Below are 20,341 nucleotides of genomic sequence, written 5' to 3' on the forward strand. Positions count from 1 at the left end.
CACTTAATTGGCCTCACAAGCATCCGCCCGGTGACGACATCTGCACAACATCATCCTTTGTTGTTTAATTAGTCTGCGCGCTAATCTCATTAGCTGCTATTAGCATTAGGATGTCAGATCCATTACAGAGCGCTGACCACTAACAGCTCTGTTTGTGAATTCTCACTTGTCAATTATGCGCAGGAACTTCTAAAGACGTAACAATGAAGAACAATCCAGGAGCAGGTTTATTTCCTACAGCAGTCCAGTGAGACGGGACACGTGACAGTGACTCAGCAGTTACAGGAAAGTCGACCACAGTGAGTCTAAACAACAGGTCCTGGTCTATCAAACGGAGGAGTCAAGTCATCAGCTTAATAAAATATCACATGAACACACACACACACACACAAATGACATTACTGACTGTAAAACAAGCCCAAAGCCACAAAACTGCAAACATGAGAACATGAAAACGTTTCCCTCTCGCTTAACAAACGAGCAACAATACAAAAAAAAAAGTTCCCTTTTTAAGAATCTCAAGAGTCGACGTAAAGAAAACGAGTAAGAAGATGTTATGAAAAAGTGATCCTGCAAGAAAAAGTACGTTCTGCTTCACGGAGCTGTTAAAGTGATCTAAAAACTTCATCGCAGTTCAAATCTTTTATGTTTTACTTCAGATTAAACAACTTATTCCCTTCATATGACTTCATGATTGTCACCAAATCTGAGAGAGAAAATCAGCAGCTGTTTATTTTACAAACTGCCCGTGTGTTGAAAATGCAATTAATTCTACCAACATGAGACATATTCAGAGACACTAAACGATAATTATAGTCGTAATATTAGCATAGAGCATGACTTCACGGCTCGGCCACACGCCATTAAAAGCATCTCCACACAGACTCCCTGTCCAGTAAATCAGGTTCCAGCTTTATAGCTGTGCAGGCTGTGCACCGGTTAAGACTCAGTGGTGTGCAGATTTTGCATTTCAAGGCCTCACGGTGGGACATTCCATTCAAGCATAGATTAGGAAGAAGACTAGTGTTAATGCTGCACCGACAAGGTGCTTCACAGCAAAATGCAAAGACATTTAAAAAATAAACGACATACAGCTAAAGACGGTTCAGCGGATGAAGCGCTGAGCGCCTACAGGAGGGTTGTGTTCAGAGCATCTCTGTCTGCGGTGACTTCCTCACATCCCACAGGTGCATCAGTGTCGTGTTTCAGCAGCGGTCTGACGTCGCGGTTCACTTGAGGAGACTCTGAAGCATGGCGGTGGCGTGGGTTGGGCGGGCCTGCTTGTTCTCGATGGCTTTCTTCAGGTACTGGATCCCATCGCAGCGCTCCCAGATTTCTTCGAACTGCCGGGGCAGGATCTCCGCCCCTCTCTTCCTGGTCAAACCCGTCTCCTCCAGACTCAGCTCACACATCTCCATGTCGTCTTTACCTGGTGGCGTTAATGAGGAGGGAAGGGAGGTTTACTGACAGCACATTTACTGGATCACAGATGCTGCTGTACATTTAATGACCAAACAACATCATAAAAAGTTTACAAATTAGCTCTTAAACTGTGATTGAAGTACCGTAATGTCTGGACTATAAGCCTCTACTTTTCTCACACGTTCTGAACGCTGCGGTTTAAACAACAAAGCGGCTAATTTATGGATTTTTTTGCCTCGAGACCAAAGTGAGGCTGAGAGCGACGACGACAGAGAGACTGAGGAAGTGATGAAGTGATTCTGAGGCTGTTCAGCTCCTGAAAACACTGAAGAAGACGACTTTAGTGGTTTCAGTGCAGGAAGAAGATGAAGATAGCCATCAGTGACTTTTCCTGGTAGCTGCTGGAGTTTTATTTCCTTAACCAGCCGTGTTACAGGAAGTGTTCAGAAAAAAGCCTCTACGGTACGTATCTGTGTATGTTACCGCTACGCATTTAATTAAAGGTTAAAACATCTTTCTGTGTAAATATCTCATGCTCCAACGTGGACACCTGCAGCTTAGAGACACCTGCAGCCTGGATATGTACACACCTGGTTTCCTGTTTAAAGTCAGTGGGTGGAGCTTATATTCAGGTGCCTCCATAGTCCAGACATTACGGTAATCTAAACGTAGGCTTTTTATTATTAAACTGTATATACATATACAAGAGCAGAATGTACATTTATATTTCATGTTTAGACATATTTTATTTCATATTAATACTTATATTTTATTATATATTTCCTACTTCTTTTAAGACTTTTGATTGGGAGCATCTGTAACAGGAAGCAGTTTCCCTCCTCAGGGATCAATAAAGTATTTCTGATTCTGATTTATGCTGCCCTTTGTGTTTATCTTCATAAATTAATTATACCTTTGGACTTTTTGAAATATATAAAAGAAGCAGCTACAAGATTTTAGTTTGAGCTGAGAAGAATCGTGATGGGCTTTTTTATTTTTTACTCTTTTCTGAGACTTTCAGAATCGTCTGAACATTTGGATCCTTCACAAGGTGTAGAAAGAATATGAAAGAAACCATTTCTGTCATAAAAAGGACTGCTTTATACAATACAAATTTCTTGTGACGCATTAGATGCTTCTCCAAAGAAACCTCCAGAACGGCTTTAAACTGAACAATCCAAAAAAGAAGAATGATGTGACTCAGCCGTCCTCCATGTGAGACGAGAGGCCAGAAGTTGGTACTGATTCATTTCAGATGGTCAGAAGAATTGAGAATCTCTGAATTGTTGCCTTAAATTAATTTCCTGAACATGAATGTCTTCGGTAGGACAAAAGGGAAACGTGTTGACTCACCGGCGACCAGCACGATGGGCCGTTTGTCTGGGTGCAGCTCCATCTGTCTGGCTATCCAGGGCCCGTCGAAGTGGGCATACCACCAGCCCTTCTTCTTGTTCTGGGGGTCCTTGTACTGGTCAGCGGGTCGGATAAAAGGAATGCGGAAATAACGCTGCTGCCGGTTCATGGCCACTTCCTGGTGCTGGGCCGTCATCGGCGGAGCCGGGTTCTGCTCAGCTGTGGTGGAACAGAGCGCGACCATTAACACCCAGATTTGTTTTAGGAGTATATTGACCTTTTTGTGGACCATTAAGGTTTCAGGTTTATGGCTGGAATCCAATTAAAGCCATTATGTTGAGAGGAGCATCGCAATGAATATTCACAACAAGCACCTGCTATCTGGACTAAAATAAATCACCTTGGAACAGGTTTGCTAGAAGGAGAGAACACAGCGAGCAGGGAAAGGAAAGACTTTCAAACACACAGGATCAAACAATACCCAGGAAACGCTCAGGTAAATACCACACGCAGAGGAAGGGAAAGCTCTTAGCCTCTTATGAAAGGGCCTTGATAGGAGCCCTGCTGCATCTGGAGAATCCAACAACGGGATCCAAACAGCTTTCAAGAGCAATCAGATCAAAACAGAAACGCAAGGAACTACAGCCGAAGTAGACGTAGCATCTAATGTTCCCGTCGCCCATCAAACCCAAAGCTTGTTTCAAAAATGAACAAGAAAAGAAGCTCAGTGCACCAGTGAGCAGCTAAATAATACTGCTGTGTGTGTGTGTGTGTGTGTGTGTGTGTGTGTGTGTGTGTGTGACGCAGCATGCTTGGTTGAGCTGAGAATGAAACGAGCAGAGCAAAGCTGTCACACCAGCAGCCGCTGAAGCTAACAGGGAGTAGCTGGCAGTTACTTGCTAATTAGAACAAATATTTCTGACAGAGGCAGACAGCAGGCGGCTGAATTTTTGGGCCTTGGCGTTTCGTTAGCTAATTGAATGTTGGGAAACAGAGGCAGGTTATTTGTGTGCAGGTCATTAATCCCTGCCAATGGAGGCAAGAGGCTAAAGTAGGGGAAATAAAGACTTGTCACCTGTAGCCTAATGTGCCGACGATGAGCTGTGCACATGGGACTGTTTACGGTGTGTATGTGCTGAACGCTGTATGCGAGTATGCAGATTTATGCTCCCATCCCCAGGTGCAGCATCACCATGAAGAAATGCAGAGCAGCAGGATTACACAGAGAATAACACTAACCGTAGTCCAGGACAGATTTAGGAGCCCTCTGATCGCTCCCGTCGTCGTTGCGTTTCTTGTTCTTGGACTTCCAGGCGTGGTAGACCTTGAGGCGGCGGTGGAACTCCTCTCTGCAGGCTGCCAGCAGCTCAATGTCTGCAAAACGGCATCAGTAAGCAGTCAGGAAGCCACTGCAGGCACAAGCTGGCGACACCATCGAGTAATAAAGTAGAGAGGAAGGAACGATCGTTTCTACGTGTTGGAAACTAGTTAAAGATCTGGAAGTGAGATATTATCAGTTAAGGATGATCCGGAGAAACTATTATTTGGATTTCTAACAGCAGGATGTGTATCACAACTTTAGTAAACAGTTGAACTTAAGCCAAAGGAACGGATCAGATGACATCAACTGTACGCTGATTAAAAAATTAGGAACGTTAATTCACAAGTGTTAAAAAGATGGACGACATCTGAGTGAACTTCATTCTCAAAAATAAGTTTCAGGAATACTTCTTTGACATTTGGTGAAATGTGTTTGCTACCACGCTCACATCTTTCAATTCAGTGTGAAGCCACGACGCCAGTAACAGGAAACAGTTGTGCACATAAAACCAGGTAGAACTACAACTTGATGCTTTTATAAAGCTGAATCCAGGTATAGTTTACACAACACGAGGAGTTTGTTCTGGTGGGTCGGTGCAACAATAAATATAGAGTAAGGTACAAGAAAAAAATATAAAAATAGCTAAAAAAAAAAAGTAACTCAAAACAAAAATAACTGTAACGGCGCAAAGCAGAAGCAAAAAAATATTGTGGAGTGAAGAATTAAAGTTAAATTTAAATAAGAACCATAGAACTGTGGTATTATGTACAAGAACACTGATGGTGCAGATATACTGATATTTACATTTAGATTATCAAAAGAGTTCAGATTGAAGGTGTGGAGGTGCAACAGGACCGATAACGGTGCAGATGATGAGATGATGAGCTTCACCCAGATATGACCAGTTAATTATTAAGCTTTAGATGCTTCACTGCACAGATTTGGACAAAGACGAGCCAGTTGTTTCTTCCAATCTGTGTGCTGAGCTACATATTTAACATACAGACACCCAGAGGAAGGTAAATAAATTTCACACTGTGCTTAATGAAATATTGTGTGTAGGATGTTTGGATAGATGATCTATAATCCTGTTGGTCTTGTAGTTAGTGATATAATCGGGTAGTTGTAGTATTTTTGATAGTACTACTAATAAAGACAAAATAGCCGAAACACACTGAGGGACTAAATCATGATCATCAGATAAGAACAGTTTGATGTTTTACATTTAGCGTGTGCGCTGACAATGTGTCGCCTTCGCGGTTATGAAATATAAAGAAAACGCCGTGTTTTTAGCGACCATAAGGCTATAATCAGTTCAGACTTGAAGCACAGTTTTTCGGTAACACCATCAAAGCAAATGGGTTCCACAAATTAGCCAGATGTCCTTGGAATCCCACAGGGGATATCAGAGTGCCTAACACTGATCAGAGTACTGTACACAGTGGCCGTAATTGAGGCATCGGCGAGGGAGCCGGCAGAAAGGAATCTGCTTTTCATGCTGACTGAGGAGAGGGTTGGCTGGGAATGACTAGGAAGAGCAAAAGTCAGCCATCCTCCATAATGGCGATAATTTCCTCTCTCCATCACTAAAACACAAGCCGATGAGCCACAGCAGCTGTACTCGCCACATCCTCGCGTTTTTCAGGAGGGTGGGGGAAGACATCTTGTGTCTGTACAGCTGCAGTCTCAGCTTTTTAACAGCCACTTTGGCAGCTCCGAGCAGAACCACACAAAGAGCAGATGAATAGCCGGTGCAGAGAGCGATGCTGCCCCGTGGCTTCGGGTCTCAAAAATGCCAAAACATGAGCTGCTGCTGAATTATTTAATGTGCGGGGCTGAGAACTGTAAATACATTTGGGATGAAGAGGTGCAGCATGAACCTCGCCGACGGCTCCGACACCTAAAGTCTGCGTGCACCGGTTGCCTCGGAGCACACAAACACTCAGACGCAGCGTCGGACTGGAGCTGGGCGTGTTCGAGCTCTCTCACCACAGGAAGTGTTGATGACATCTCGCAGCTCGGCGTACTTCCACTTGCTGAGGTCGTACTTTTTCACGCCGGCAGCAGCTTTGGTCGCCTGCACCTGAGGACCCCTGCGGCGGTGAACAGACGAACGCAGGTGAGAGAGAATGGAAAAAAAAAAAAAAAAGTGTAGAAAGGTAAGCGTGAAAAGGCGGCAGGATGAGACGTAGAGGGCTTCGGTTTTGTCACTTTCAACACTGAATGTGATTTGGGAGAGGTGTTAGTTTCCAAAAGAACAGCAGAAACAGAACATAATAAATCCAGTATGATGAGCTTTACATAGAAGAAATCAGCCACTGATGAGGAAGTATGCTGGGTGTAATTATCTCCAAGCACAGTCAGAACACAAAAGAAATGATTAGAGGAAAACTAGATTTATTATGTGTAGTTTCTTGGTGCTCCTCGTTGTCTGGAGTAAATCCTCATTAGAAGCCAGTCAGCAGGGAAGCTGCACAGCAGTTTGAACTCCACACATTAGTTTACTTCTACCTGCAGTACAGAGCGTTCTGTCGAGCCTCGGTTACAGAGAAAGACAGAATGCTGACACACAAGCTGTAACCGTGCAGCGCTTTTATACACAAACGGCAGTCGGTGGAGTTTCAGCTCCCTAACAGAGCTCTGAGCTCAAGTCTCCAGCTTCCCTGCTGAGCCGCGGCTGCTAATTCAATAATACGCAGGATTTGCCCCCTCTATTTACAGTTGGCGTAGCTGCTAATGTCTCTGAGTAGAGGGCTGCTGATCTACAAATCACTGGAAAGATTAAACCCATTCAGGATCATTGTCGTCCTGCCTGAGACATGCGCCAGCCAGCCAGCCAGTGTGGTGATCAACCAAGGAAGAAGCTGTACTTTTTTTTTTTTAGAGGAAGGGGAACGAAGAAGGGGAAGTGAAGCGACAGCCAGGGCTCTGCTTTGGCAGTAGGTAAATGGGAAAGGCTGGAGGAGGAGGACGATGGAGGTCTTTCTGTCGTCCCCTAGCTGCTGCACCAGCCCGGCCAGCCAGTGCGTCTATACGTCTAAAAGCTTTCATGTGCTTAATCTCTGCACTCTGCTCACACGTGGTGGATCTCCTGGTGGCTGTCGGGGCTCAGCTGACTCACAGGAACAGTTAGAGACACCTGCAGCACGGAGCCTTGAGCCAGCGCTGAGGAGATAGCAGACGACTGGATCAAATGCAATTTGCTGAGAGGAGCTGCAGATAAGGCCTGCTCTGACTCTGGGAGAACACCTTCTGGCATTAAAGAGAGACGCTGGGCTACAGATTGTATTTAAAAATATGTCAAATTAGGACTAAGGTTTAGCGAAATAAGGCGATAAGACTTGGTGAGTAGTTGTTAGACATTCAGGAGTTTCAGTAAACGGTTTGTTTTCCATCAGTGGCTCTGTCTGGTACAGATTCACTACACAGTGATCTATACCTGCCTGCTGCTGTTTTACTATTCCTGAAAATTTAAGGAAAAAGTACTACTCATGGCATGTGCACCACTTTTTGCCAAAATACTCCAATGTAATGTGTTTCCAGTTCGTTACAGAACAAACTACTGAGTGTTTATTTATTATAGAGGAAACAGTAAATAAGTGACATAGAGGACAGAGCGGGGTGTAGCGGAGGTATTTTTGCTTTCTTCTTTTCTGCCTTCAAAATTTCTTTTAATGAAACAATTTGAGAAGAAATGATCACTTTCTGGTTGAACTGCCCACATGTCGGCACTGTATCCTGGATCCTGAGTTAAACTGATCTCAAATATTAAACATATCTTTTTCCCACTATGGTAAAAGGTCATATGAAGATCTTGATAACACACCTAAAAGAACCTAATTTAGTGTTCTGTGCCTCTGTTATTTTCATCTCTACCTCTTCACTCACACAAAGCTGAGTGTCAACATTAACGATGAGCTCAGTAAACATCAGTGGTTCAATTCTGTAGTTTACATGAATATTGTGAGCTGTTATCAGGGTGTAGGAACTCTAAGCATTTAGGAATTAAAAGCCACTGATGTCAAAGAATAAAGGTTGTGAGACTGTGTAGAGCTGGAGATCGATCACATCTATCAAGTTCAACATAACATGTACAGATAAATATTGAGTTTTTGAGGAGGCGCACCACGACGGAGGAGACTGCAGACAACTTAGATCAGAAAAACAATCATCACACTTTGCATATCGTCCACCACGTCTGATTTAGGATTCGGTTTGCCGTCTTCATTTCTGGGTCACCAATGATTTCGCTTAATTAGAATCACGTATAAGAACACGTACAGATCATCGGAACAATCTGAGTGGAGATTTCTTGACAGCAAAAATTAGAGATTTTTTCATTGGTTTTGTGATTCTGGTGTAATTGTGCAGGTATTTAAAGGAAGTGAGAGATTCAGGGCTATGTTAGGGACTAAGACGAGGACGGAGGGAGGGAGCGGCTACGGTCGGTGTTGGTTCACGTGGACAGAAAGCTGTGCTGATATATCTTACATGGATCTGGCTGAGGTTGCAGAAATAGGAAGAAGCCCATCGCTGGGGAAAACACAGCAACAGGAGAGATGCAGTTATCCACATGTGTTTAGGTCAGCATTACTTCTGTACTTTACACTGCACACATGTAAACATGTGCACGGTGTGTGTGTGTGTGTGTGTGTGTGTGTGTGTGTGTGTGTGTGTGTGTGTGTGTGTTATACCTGCGCAGCGCTGCATCCAGCTGCGCCTCCTCAGTGATGAGCTCCGCCTCGCTCTGAGCGATTCTCATGGCCAGCTCCCGGTCCCTCCTCTCCTGCTCCAGTATGGCGGCGTGCTGGACCTGCTCCTCGCGCTCCAGAGCCAACTGGATTTCCAGCTCCGCCTACAAACACACAAACACCACAACACTTCTGCTCTTAATGTGATTGTACAAAAACTACATAAACCTCATGAGCCAGACGGAGCTCTGCTGTGTGGCCAAGCCTGATTAGACCGATTCATCCAGTGTTTGTGCAGCTAATAAAGCTCTGCTGATCATTTGTCTAGACAGAACGGGGCATACCGCAGACAAACATGCAATAATTATCACTTGGAAGTTTGTAGTTTGTCCCAAATTCAAACTCGTGGTTGAAGTTTCATATGAACAAGAATTAACTGCTCCATAAATCTATCAACATGCTGTACAATCTATCCACTGTCTTGTTATAGAGAGCCAGTAATGAAGTCCACAATGGTCACTTTTCTCTGAGGACCTTTAAATATGAATAAATCTCCAGGTGAGAACACGCTGCATTATTCATCCTGCAGGACGTCTAATCAGCAGCTGTGGACGCGACCAAAGTGAAGCATTAAAACCCAAAGACCTTCAGCACTGTCTTTGGTACCATCCTCGTCAGTTTGAGTCTTTACTAAGTTAACTAACTAACTTTCGTTACTTCAGTCTTCCCTAAACATAACAAATTGAATGCATGTGTCCTCCTCACTCACATTTCATTAAATAACAAGAGCTTCAGAAGTCATTTGTGTTGACTGATATCTATCAAGCTACCAGAGGAGGAACACCTGAGAGGCTCTCTTCAGAAAATAAGGCAATAAAAGCTGCGGTATATTTCAGGAGTCGTGCCGGACTAACCTCTGACCACAGCAGAGAACATACAGCAAAAGCCATCAAAGTCAAAGCAGAGAAACTTCACTGGTGCACTTTGAGCCTCAGAGCTGCAGATAAACAAACTTTGCAAAGAGTCTCCTGAGACGTGTGGCTTCTGACAGCCTGGTGTCACCCGTCTCCCTACCGGACAGGAAACCCGCATGCTAATACCCAACCGGTCTGTGGTGAATAGAAAGACGGGTTTGCAACATAAAGGAGGGATGTGATGTGAGAACAACGGATGGATGGATGGTAAAGAAAAGGTGGGACATGTGATGCTGACCTACAGGAGAAGAGTTGAGTGTAGTGAAGGGATTAAATGCCATAAAGAGTTTCAGACAGAACCATGGTCCAGATGCTGGAACCAGTACTTTTTGGGCATTTTTTCTTGAAATCAAATGATTAAAACCAGGTTTCTGTGGGTTCTGGTGGATCGGTGGTATCTAATGTCACCGACCCTGCGCTGTGAGCTTGTTAGGAGGCTGAGGCTGGCGAACAAGGGTTGCATTTTGTTATAGATCTCATCTTATCTACACCCAATATAATGCTCAGTTGGATGTTTGTGTAGAAGCTGGAAACAGGGGAGAAACCATTCTAAGTTAATTATGATAGCAGGATTTAAATGGTCGGTCAAATCAATTCATTTAAGTGGAAATTTGAATTTTTCAGATTACGATTCCAGTGGAGAATTCGTCAGTTGTTTTCCTACGTTTCTGGAGAGTTCAATAGAAAAATATCCCCCTGTAGGAAGGCCACACCTGCAGAACTTTGTCCTCCTCCTTCCTCTTTTTTCTGTCCTCCTCCTCCTGCTTTCTTTTCAGCTCCATCTCTGCTTTCCTAAAATATTAAAAAAAAGAAAAGGAAACCAATATTTATAAAGAGAAACACAGACCGACAGCTGGACAGCCATACATCGTTATAATCACTAAACACGTCACTCACAGTCGTCGGTCCTCTTCCTCCTGTTTGCGCCGCTGCTCCTCCTTCTCCCGGTTCTTCCTCTCTTTCTCCATCTCCTCCTTGATGTGCTTCAGCCTCTCGCTCTCCTCCTCCTCCTGCTTCTTCTTCTGCATGGAGGACAGCAGCTTCTCGGAGCGTTTCACCAGCCCCTGGTACTCGGAGTCGATCTCCTTCCAGGTCATCACGGTGGCCTGGAGGTGAAGGGAATAAGGACGACGGGTCAGGGCCACAAAGCAGAACATTTCTTAATCCAACTATCAAATGCTTTACCTCAGTGGGGTTTAAAGACACGAGCTGCTTTGAACAATGTTACTGCAAAGTAATCACAGTCATGACTCGATAAACTGACACTAAATGTAAAACCTTCTTTATGTCGGATATCAAGGCTGTCGGATTGTCCAGACGGAGGTCCAGATACGAGGAGGGCTTGATGCTTGAACGTCCACTTCCACCCCGGGGCAGCGCTCTGACGGGGTGGAAGTGTCCAGAACACACAGGCAGTACTTGGCTGCTGATGCTAGTTTAGTTAGCGCTCACACTTCTGTTTCCTCCATCGGTGGCGGCGGGGGAGTGGCAGATACGCTCCACCGTTACCATCCATGTTTACTTCCATAAACGCTGAGCACGCTCGCTGCGTGTGACGTCGTCGTGTCCTCTTCTGCGCATGCGGGACACTTTTGGCTCGTATGAAGTTCACACAGCAGATCACATACAAGTCGCATTGAAGTGGAAACGTGAAGGAAGTCACAAAGAAATCCTCATTGAGCATCAAGTCCTGCAGTGTGAACGTAGCCAATCTGTGGGATTGTTCAGTCAGATAATACGCCGTCATCCTGATTGGTGACATTAAATGTCATGTCGGAGTCAGAATCCAAGGCTGTCGCTATGTTAAGGCTGTTTTTATGGGTTCTGTTGGTTTTTTCTAAAAACCTGTCGGATAGCAGGTTTAGGATTGTTAAGGGTCGATTATCGAGTCACGACTGTATTAATAATAAAACTGATGCCTGCAGGAAGCTTGTTGGAACTAAACTGTGTCCTGTGAGTGAAACAGAAATGATCAGGATCTGGAGTCCAGCCACCTTTACTTGGAACACATTTCTGTTCCCGTATCACAACTCTGTGGCAACAAGTGAGACGCTGACTGACGCTGTCACTTTGCTGCGACGGCCACAAGCCGCTCAATCCTCCACATACTTGTCAGACAATCATCTGGGGGAGAAGAGGTCGCCGCATTGTGAAGATTCATTAGAGTGAGTCTAACAGTGACACAGGGAGGGAAGATGACAAGGCCTCGTCCCCAACGTATATAAAGGTCTGAATGACAGTCACTGGCGTCTCATGCATTATTCACGCAGGGATGCCATGCCGGGAGCAATTTCTAAGCGCTCAGAACGGCCTGAGTGTCGACAGCGGGGATGCTAATAGGCTAAAAGATGAGCATTGGGGAGGTGGCCTGATTGATTGGGATACAGGGGCCAGGAGTAACTGGCTCTTTAGTGTCAATCAGGGAACCTCGAGGAACCTTTAAGCACTTGAACGTACTTGTTGACTGTGTACAGGTAACTACAAAAAGAAAACGAGCAGAGGATTCAGCGCGAGGATGTCTGAATATGATCTGCGATACCTTAAGGGTCCAATAAGATGGGTGCTTATTGCAAAGGGAGAGCTGGGATTTCGCTAACCGAGTTTGATAATTTAGCAAAACAGCCTCGCTAAATTAAATTATTGGCGAGGAGAGGATTCTTCTTCACCGAGCTCTTCTTTTTTATCCTGAGGTGATTGAAAATATTGATTCTGAGACAAAGAATGAGAAAAGGGCACCGCACACTTAGGAAAGGCCAGAGTGTTTAACACAGAGACGAGGCTTTCTTCAGCAAGGAGAGGATGGAGAGCTCCGGGTGTGGGTGCAGGTAGCCATTTAAAACAGGAGTCGGTCAGGGTTCAAGCAACATGCTCTGAAGGATCTTCTCCAAATAAATGCATACAAAGCAGAACAACAAAATACTCCCCAAAGCTCAGAGCATGTGAACATCAATCTATCTCTTATCTACAAGAAGTGACTGGAGAATTTGGCCAAAATGACTCAGAGATTGTTGGAAGTGGACAGAATTTGTTCAACCTGCCCAAGATGAAGACAGATGTGTCCAGAATGACTCAAAATAAGAGAAATTCCTCAGAATGTGTCCAAAATGAGGTGACTTCAACAAAAAGTGTCCAAAATTCCTAAAAGTGGTAAAAAAAATAAAAAATAAAAAAGTTGTCCAAACCTTGTTGAAGACCTCGAGGACTGTTTGACCTTTGGACTGAGCTAGGCTAGCTGTTAGCCTCAGTTAGCAGCTATTTATGCTAAGCTAACATGCTGCTTAATCCTCACTGGGGTGGTGGGGGGCTGGAGTCTATCCCAGCTGACTCAGGGTGAAGGCAGGTTCACCTGGACAGGTAACCAGGGTTACCATATCATCTCGACGCCTCACCTTTATCTTGGCCAGCAGAGCATCTATGGCGGCAGCCAGCTCCTGAACTTGTTTGGCCATCTCCTGCTTGCCCTCCTTCAGCCCGTTCACCACCTTGTTGAACCGCTCCATGTGTTTCTTCAGGGTTCGGACCTTCACCATCCCATCGATTCTACGGGAGGAGAGAAAAACGTACACACGAATATGTTACTGAAAAATCAGAGCAGGTCGATTTAAAAGGCAACTAATTAAAAACAAACTTGTTAAGGAAGTGATTTAGTGTTAAATATTATAAAATAAAAACATATTTTCCAAGTTGAAATCCTGCGACCTTGTTCCGTTTGTCTCGTTTGCCAAACAAACGTCCAGAAAACTACTTTCATATCAAAACCCCCTGATTATTGTTATAGTTTAATGACTTATTTATTTATTTTTCCTTTATTTAACCAGGTAGGTAAATTGAGAACAGGTTCTCATTTGTCTTGAACTCAAGGGTATAAACAGAAGGTAACACAATAAAACATAATTGTTTTCCACTAGTTTAGCCCGTCCATCATGCAGAGCTGCCCTTGACCGTTAGCTTGTGAGCTTCAGAGAATTAATCAGAAGTGTTTGTTTGGATCTCAGTTGTGCTCAAATTCATCAGTTTTCTTTTTCTTCCATCTCTAGGCTATGATGCGTGGGAAATAGTTGCAGGTGAAATCCAGCGATCCTACAGCTTTATACGACAACCAGACAATTTCTAATGAATTAAATCCTCATCATATATTCTGTTTCATTCAGAATTACGTTGCATTACACTGTTATTTTACTCTGACTTCTAAAAACATAACATCCTAGCAGACATCTTTCCATACCACAGACACCGTAGCTGCCTCTTAATACTTCCAGTTCTCACCAAAAACAAAACATTCCCATTTAAAAGCCGAACACTGAGTGTGTCTGAATGCTGGAAACATTTCCTCCGCTGCCACTCACAAAAATCTAATTCCAAAAAACTATCGAGAAACCGATGGTCTGTGTGACTGCTTTCACCCAAAGCGGAGCAGCGAGGCCTCGTGTCACCGCGGTCCACCGATGACATTCTGGATTGATTTGAAATCGTAAATGTGGGGAAAGCCATCAAAACCCACCAAGCGTGAATGTGTATAAATGTAAAGCACACAGGTTGAAAGAAAAAGAAAAAAAAAAGAGAGCAAAGGGCACGACAAACAGAAAGAACAACATGTGTGTGAGAGGAAATGGGCTGAGCTTCGTGTCCCAGTGTGACAGCAACTCACCGCGGCTTGTGCTTCTTCTTACACAACCACATGCGGACGGTCTTCTGGATCTTGATGCAGGCCAAAGCTCGGTAGCTCATCTTGTTCCGAACTGTTGTTGGGAAATCAAAAGAAGGATTTACAAAAACTCAAGAAGGACACTCATGCATCTGCACGACTACTTCCTGTTTTATTCACACGTTTATTTGCTCTTGCTCAGCAAATCGGTATCATGTGGACACGATACTAAAATGTGACATAAAATGCTAAAAGGAAAGCGCTCATTTAAAAAAAATAAAATAGAAAAGAATCAAAGCAAAGCAATGAAACTAACTGACCTGGAAAGTTAAAGCTCTAATTATGATACTAAATAAATCATAAACAGCGACAATAAGGTGACATGTTGGAATAATAGGAAGGAAATAATAATAAATGAACGCGACCAGACGCGTACGTTTCCTTTAAGGCACTAATGTGGGGAATGTGTGGTCAAGCAGAGGCAGCGCTCGGTCAGAACTGTAATTTCATTTGATGCTTTCACACACATAAGCAGAGGGCGGCCTGCACTCTGCTGAACGGTGGAGATCGATGGGTTGGCACCGACTGTAATGGTACGAGGAACTGAATCTGGCTACAGGCTTCATTTAATATTCAGAAATAATGAATGAAAGAGTGAAATACCAGCGAGGATAAATGGACTCAGGACAGGCAGTGGTACGTATACAGACAAACAGAAGAGCTGAACAGGAAGTTTAACTAAATTACATGTTTTTCAAACATCTACAGAAACTTTCATATTATCTCGACTCAAATACAACAAGTTCTGTCCACTGGAGGACTGACAAACCAGAAATAAACCCTAAACACCATCACTACTGATTGATTGTTTGCTGGATTGGACCTACGTTTGATGACGGACAGGCAGCACCACTGCACCTTCTTCCACAGGCTGCACAGCAACCACTTGTTGACCTTCTTCAGCAGCTCTGCCAGGTGGTCCGGGTCCGACTTCATGATCTGGTCAAACTCAGCAAACTGATGCACACACACACACACACAAATCAGTCTATTAGCTTTGTAATTTAGAGGAATTCTCCTGAGCTAGAGTTCCACATAACGACCTACGACGTTAATATTTCACCTTTCCGGGGCGGAAGAACACTCTTGTTAATCCAAACTTGAAGTCGTTGTCGTTTAGTCCCAGAGCTTTGAACAAAGCCTACAAAGGAGCACATGTACATTCAGTGATGTTGTATATGTGGGAGGAATTCAGGCCACTGAACTATTTATGTTTGTTAAGCCTTTTCCTAAATGGGTCAGTGTGGGTTTTTTTTTTTTTGCATTGAACAATCACAACTAGATGAGTGTTTGGGCCACATTAAGAGAAACAGTTTTACACAGACCTCAAGAACAAAGTCGTAATATTACAAGAAAAAAAATTAATATTATGAGGAAAAAAAGTTGTAATTTTACGAGAATAAAGTCTTAACATTTAAACCAGTTGTTTTAGAAGAGGAAGGTTGTCAAAATGAGGGCTGTGAAACATTTTTACGACTTTATTCTTGTAAAATTACGACTTTTTTCTTATAATATTAAAAAAATGTTCTTCTAATATTACGATTTTTTTTCTGGTAAATTTCCGACTTTATTCTTGTAATATTACAATTTTTTTCTTTTAATATTACCACTTTATTCTTGTAAAATTATGACTTTATTTTTGTTATAATATTATGACATATATTACGTTTTTTTTTTCTCATGATGTTCCGACTTTACTGTAAAATTCTGACTTTATTCTTGTAAATTACGATTTTTTTTCTTGTAATACTACGACTTTATTCTTGTAAAATGTAAATTTTTTTCTTGTAATATTGCGACTTTATTCTCGAAGTCTGTGGAAAACTATTTCTCTTAATGCGGCCCAAACACTCCGTCGTACACGACTAATCAGACTTTATGTTAAACAGATTAATTCATCGCTTAAAGGGACAGTAAACACTGAATGTTTCCAGTCGAGGAGGAAACTATTGATTTATGTGCGCTTACCTTGCAGAAGAGCCGTGGATTGAGTCGTGTGAGTTTATCCGGCATGTACTGCTTGTACATGTTGTAGAGCTCGTGGAACGGCGCCCTGGACGGGAAGCCGCCCTGCATCAGGTCCAGCACTGACACCATCCCTATGGAAGGAAAACACACGCAGAAGAAACATGGTTGATAGAGAAATGTTGTTGGACAGAAACAGGATCAGGATCATATCAGGACGGAAAAATAAAACACAACAAAAGACATAAACATATATTTCTTTCCCTTTGTTCTTGGGCAGGCCGTAGTCATGGAGTTACACCTGCTGCCACTGCTCAGTAGATCCACATCAGGTCGACCAAACCTTCGTACGTTACTCATCCAAAAGACTATAACCTGTGAACATAGCTACACATTAACAGAGTTTGGTTCCTACCTGAGCACTGCAGCTGTGACAGAATCAGAGCCCCTTCAAACTGGTGGCTGACCATCCTCAGGTTGGGTTTGACGCAGCGGATAAAACTTGATCCCTGCAACGTTAATCAGAATAAAAATGCTCTGACTCAGCACAGTGCTTCTCAGCCTGCTCGTATGTATGCTGTGTACGTAGCAGAGCTGTTAACACATTCGGTGAACACTTGTTTCCTACAACATCCACAGTGACACTGGGATGTGAACGGTACTCACGGTGCTGCGAAGCTTCTCCAGGAGCAGGTTCAGCTGGGTCTGTGTGAGCAAACAGACAAATCAAACTGAGCAATTACTTGTTTTGAATATTTGTGTTAATGGCAGCAAAGACCAGATGTTTCAAATGATGTGTCGGCGTGTGATTAGCGTAGATACAAGTCATGGAAAGACGGATTCATGCTTACAAACAGCACAAACAACAGTCCATAGGAGAAAGAGCCTGAACGACTTCATGTATAACAATAAGACTAATAATGATTTACAAACTCATTTAAAGCAGCTTAATGCTGAAGCTGAAGCTACTTCCAGTAATGACTGCTGCTCATTACGACATATTCATCTTCAACATGTGTCCAACTGGGGAAATGAAGACAAACGGTAAACATCTATTGATATGTACTAATTTTAGTGTCTTGTGGAGGCTCACACACTGTCTCTGTTCTTTAGCTTCTGGTGGATCAGGGATGATGACCAAGAAGCTACGTTAGCATTAAGAAACCGAGACCAACACACGGAGGTAAGTGGTAGCTGAACAAAGCAGAGATGCATTTCGTCATCGTGCAGCTAAAGCTTGTGAACTTCTGGCTCATTCAACACACTTGTTCTTTCTTTCTCTTGTTTTTCGCCGCCCGTGTTTTCTACCTCGTCTCTATTACACCTCAAGCTGACTTTATCCACCAGGGACGGATTCCTCAGAGGAAAAAGGAGGAAGATTGGAAGGAAATCTAAGAAGGGAGCCCTAAACAAGGAGAGGAAACAGGAAGGAAGGAGGAAAAGTGAAAGAGCAGGTCTGGAGATTACACTTTGTTTAAGCTTGAAAAGAAGCAAAGAAACATTCGTGCAGCTGTTTCACCTAAAATCCCTCAACAGCGCTTCTAATAACAAATTAGTGCATTTAAATTTAGCAAATCAACAAAGCGGGACGTGAGTAAAGTTCCTGGATCGACAAATATCAAATTAAGACGTTTTTATGAGCCTGAGCTTTAATTTGAACCACAAACAACAGCGTACACAATTAAATTAAGCTGCTCACATTATAATTTGCATGTGTTTGAATTAAAAGGCTCAACAATAACGCTGAAGTGTTTAAATAAAGTGGATTCACATTAGCATTAAAAAATACAGTTTTATTTGCTCATTAGCATTTGTCATAATGCAGAAAGGAAACTTGTTATTCAGGGGCGGTGATGTCCAGGGACTTCTTCCTAAATAAATACATCAAAAATGACAAGCTTCTAACCTTGAACTTGTTGCCGACGCTGATGAAGCTGAGCTTGCCGGCCTTCTGTTTGGTGTCCTTGGAGGTGCTGGAGTTCTCAAACAGCTCTCGGACAAATTTGTCTTTCGATTCACACACTAAGCTCTCCAGGGACATGTGGAGGGCGTCGTTGTTCTTCTCCACGAACCGAGTCTGTGGAAACGTACGGGTGAATACTTTACAAAGCCAGGTCAGGTCACCTGTTCTCTGTATGCAGATAAGTGGCACCACATTATAAAACACTGCAATGCTAAGTTCACTTTACATCCATAACGACACAAACTTCTGTCATTCAGACATAACAGAGTTTCACTTCACTTTAAATGTACAAACATGTCAGATGTTGTTTTGCCTCTTTGCTTAAATCACAGCGCGCTCCAGCCGTCTGCTGAGCCGAGCAGCACCTGATGCAAGAAAAACCTTCATTTTTATAACTACATGTCCTCATAGTCAAAGTTATTGCAATTTGCTCGGACTGCAGGAAAATCACTGGTCAGTTCTCTGCTTTTATTTGTTGAATATTGTATGATAGTCACCTAAAATATTGCTTGCCAGCTGAAAGAAGCAATTTAAAGACATCATAGAAGGATTTGAGGGAATATTTTTGTTGTATTTCTTCACATTTTATAGTTCAAACAAAGACTCAGTGATGAAAATAACCATTAACTCCATGCTTAACATACAATGCATGCAATAAATGGAGAAATTTCCTCAAAAGCGACTCTCCTACTGGACTTTTCGAACATCCTCCTGCATCCCGTAATAAGATCTGTGTTCAGAATTACCGTTTCATAACAGACCGCTCCAGCAAAGTGCCTGATGATGAAGCCCTCGTCATCCCGGAGGTTCCTGTGGACGGCCAGCTTGGACTTCCTGGGAACCTAAGTGGGAGACATAAAACGCAGCATAGTGCTAAAACACTTGTATTGATCTCATCATATTCATGAGCATCTACGCAGCAGCAGCAGAACTTCACTGAGCGAAGAGAATGAAGCACTGAGCTGAAGTAAAACCCAACAAAAAAGCCAGACGTTACGTAATCAGAACAGGTTTGATCTCACAAACCTAGTTTTGGGTAATTGGCAGTTCTTTGACACGTTTATTTGCATGAATGATCCATCTATCTATCTATCTATCCATCCATCCATCCATCCATCCATCCATCCATCTTGTGTAGCCTGAGGGCCCTGATCATTAATTATTCTTAACAATAAAATAATAAAAAAGCTCCACTGGATTCATCAGTGAGAGTCGTGATAAACAACCCGGTGAGAACGTGAGCTCACCGTATATTCTTTACATTAAGTAAAAGTTTTCAGCCAATTAAATGTATAGAACGGTTTTTATGTGAGTAATAAGTCCTTCTGCAGCCACCTCTAAGCTTAAGCTCTGAATCGGTGTCAAGGCCACATTTCTGAAAGGATTTCATGCATCGCAACGATACGGGCGGCGACAAACAATAGTGATAAAGAGAGAGACAGGAAGGGGGGAGGAGAGGCTGAGACGGCGTGTCATTCACAAAACTGCTGCTACAAACAGAAAGGGCAAAAATGATGACAATGAAAAAACACAACAATGTGCTGCTACGTCTCTCCGGACTAACAAAAGAAGGAGAACAATGGCAGAACGCTGGAGAGAAAGCAAAGACAGAAGGAGAGTAAGAAACAGAGAGAGGGAGGGAAGAGGCCTGACCGTCAGTCTGAAGTGGTCTTTATGCTTGCTGTGGACGGCCAGAGCAAAGTGCTGGTCGCTGGGCTGAGGAAGACGGTTCTCTTCGTCCAGAATGTCCAGGATTCCCACCAGCTTCGCTTCGACCAGATCTGGAGACAACAAACGCTGATGTATCAGACACAGTGTAAAGAGCAGCTCTACAGTGTACAGCACAACACCGGCATGAATGGGAATATACAGAAAACACAGCTGCTCATTATCTAGTAAAGAAAAGAAAACATGATGCACCAGAGCTGGCCTCCCTCCACTGGTCCC

General features: G+C 43.2%; 1 protein-coding gene across 1 annotated transcript in view; it reads right to left on the reverse strand.

Moving 5' to 3' along the window:
- Positions 1-209: 209 nt before the first annotated feature.
- The window catches only part of myo6b (myosin VIb), a 38,317-nt gene continuing 18,185 nt past the window's right edge, over positions 210-20,341 (reverse strand). Inside the window, exons 15-32 of the mRNA XM_008280007.1 lie at positions 20,048-20,175; positions 19,141-19,236; positions 18,338-18,508; positions 17,098-17,136; positions 16,847-16,940; positions 16,435-16,565; positions 15,530-15,607; positions 15,294-15,423; positions 14,410-14,500; positions 13,151-13,301; positions 10,659-10,867; positions 10,475-10,553; positions 8,791-8,951; positions 8,588-8,629; positions 6,086-6,189; positions 4,015-4,149; positions 2,776-2,994; positions 210-1,429 (exon numbers count right to left, since the gene is read on the reverse strand). Of these exons, the coding sequence (XP_008278229.1) occupies positions 1,230-1,429; positions 2,776-2,994; positions 4,015-4,149; positions 6,086-6,189; positions 8,588-8,629; positions 8,791-8,951; positions 10,475-10,553; positions 10,659-10,867; positions 13,151-13,301; positions 14,410-14,500; positions 15,294-15,423; positions 15,530-15,607; positions 16,435-16,565; positions 16,847-16,940; positions 17,098-17,136; positions 18,338-18,508; positions 19,141-19,236; positions 20,048-20,175 (2,258 nt within the window). The 3' untranslated portion in view covers positions 210-1,229. The remainder of the gene's footprint in view (positions 1,430-2,775; positions 2,995-4,014; positions 4,150-6,085; positions 6,190-8,587; positions 8,630-8,790; positions 8,952-10,474; positions 10,554-10,658; positions 10,868-13,150; positions 13,302-14,409; positions 14,501-15,293; positions 15,424-15,529; positions 15,608-16,434; positions 16,566-16,846; positions 16,941-17,097; positions 17,137-18,337; positions 18,509-19,140; positions 19,237-20,047; positions 20,176-20,341) is intronic.

The sequence above is a fragment of the Stegastes partitus genome, unplaced genomic scaffold (genome assembly GCF_000690725.1).
Source record: "Stegastes partitus isolate 25-593 unplaced genomic scaffold, Stegastes_partitus-1.0.2 Scaffold178, whole genome shotgun sequence".
NCBI classification, from domain to species: domain Eukaryota; kingdom Metazoa; phylum Chordata; class Actinopteri; family Pomacentridae; genus Stegastes; species Stegastes partitus.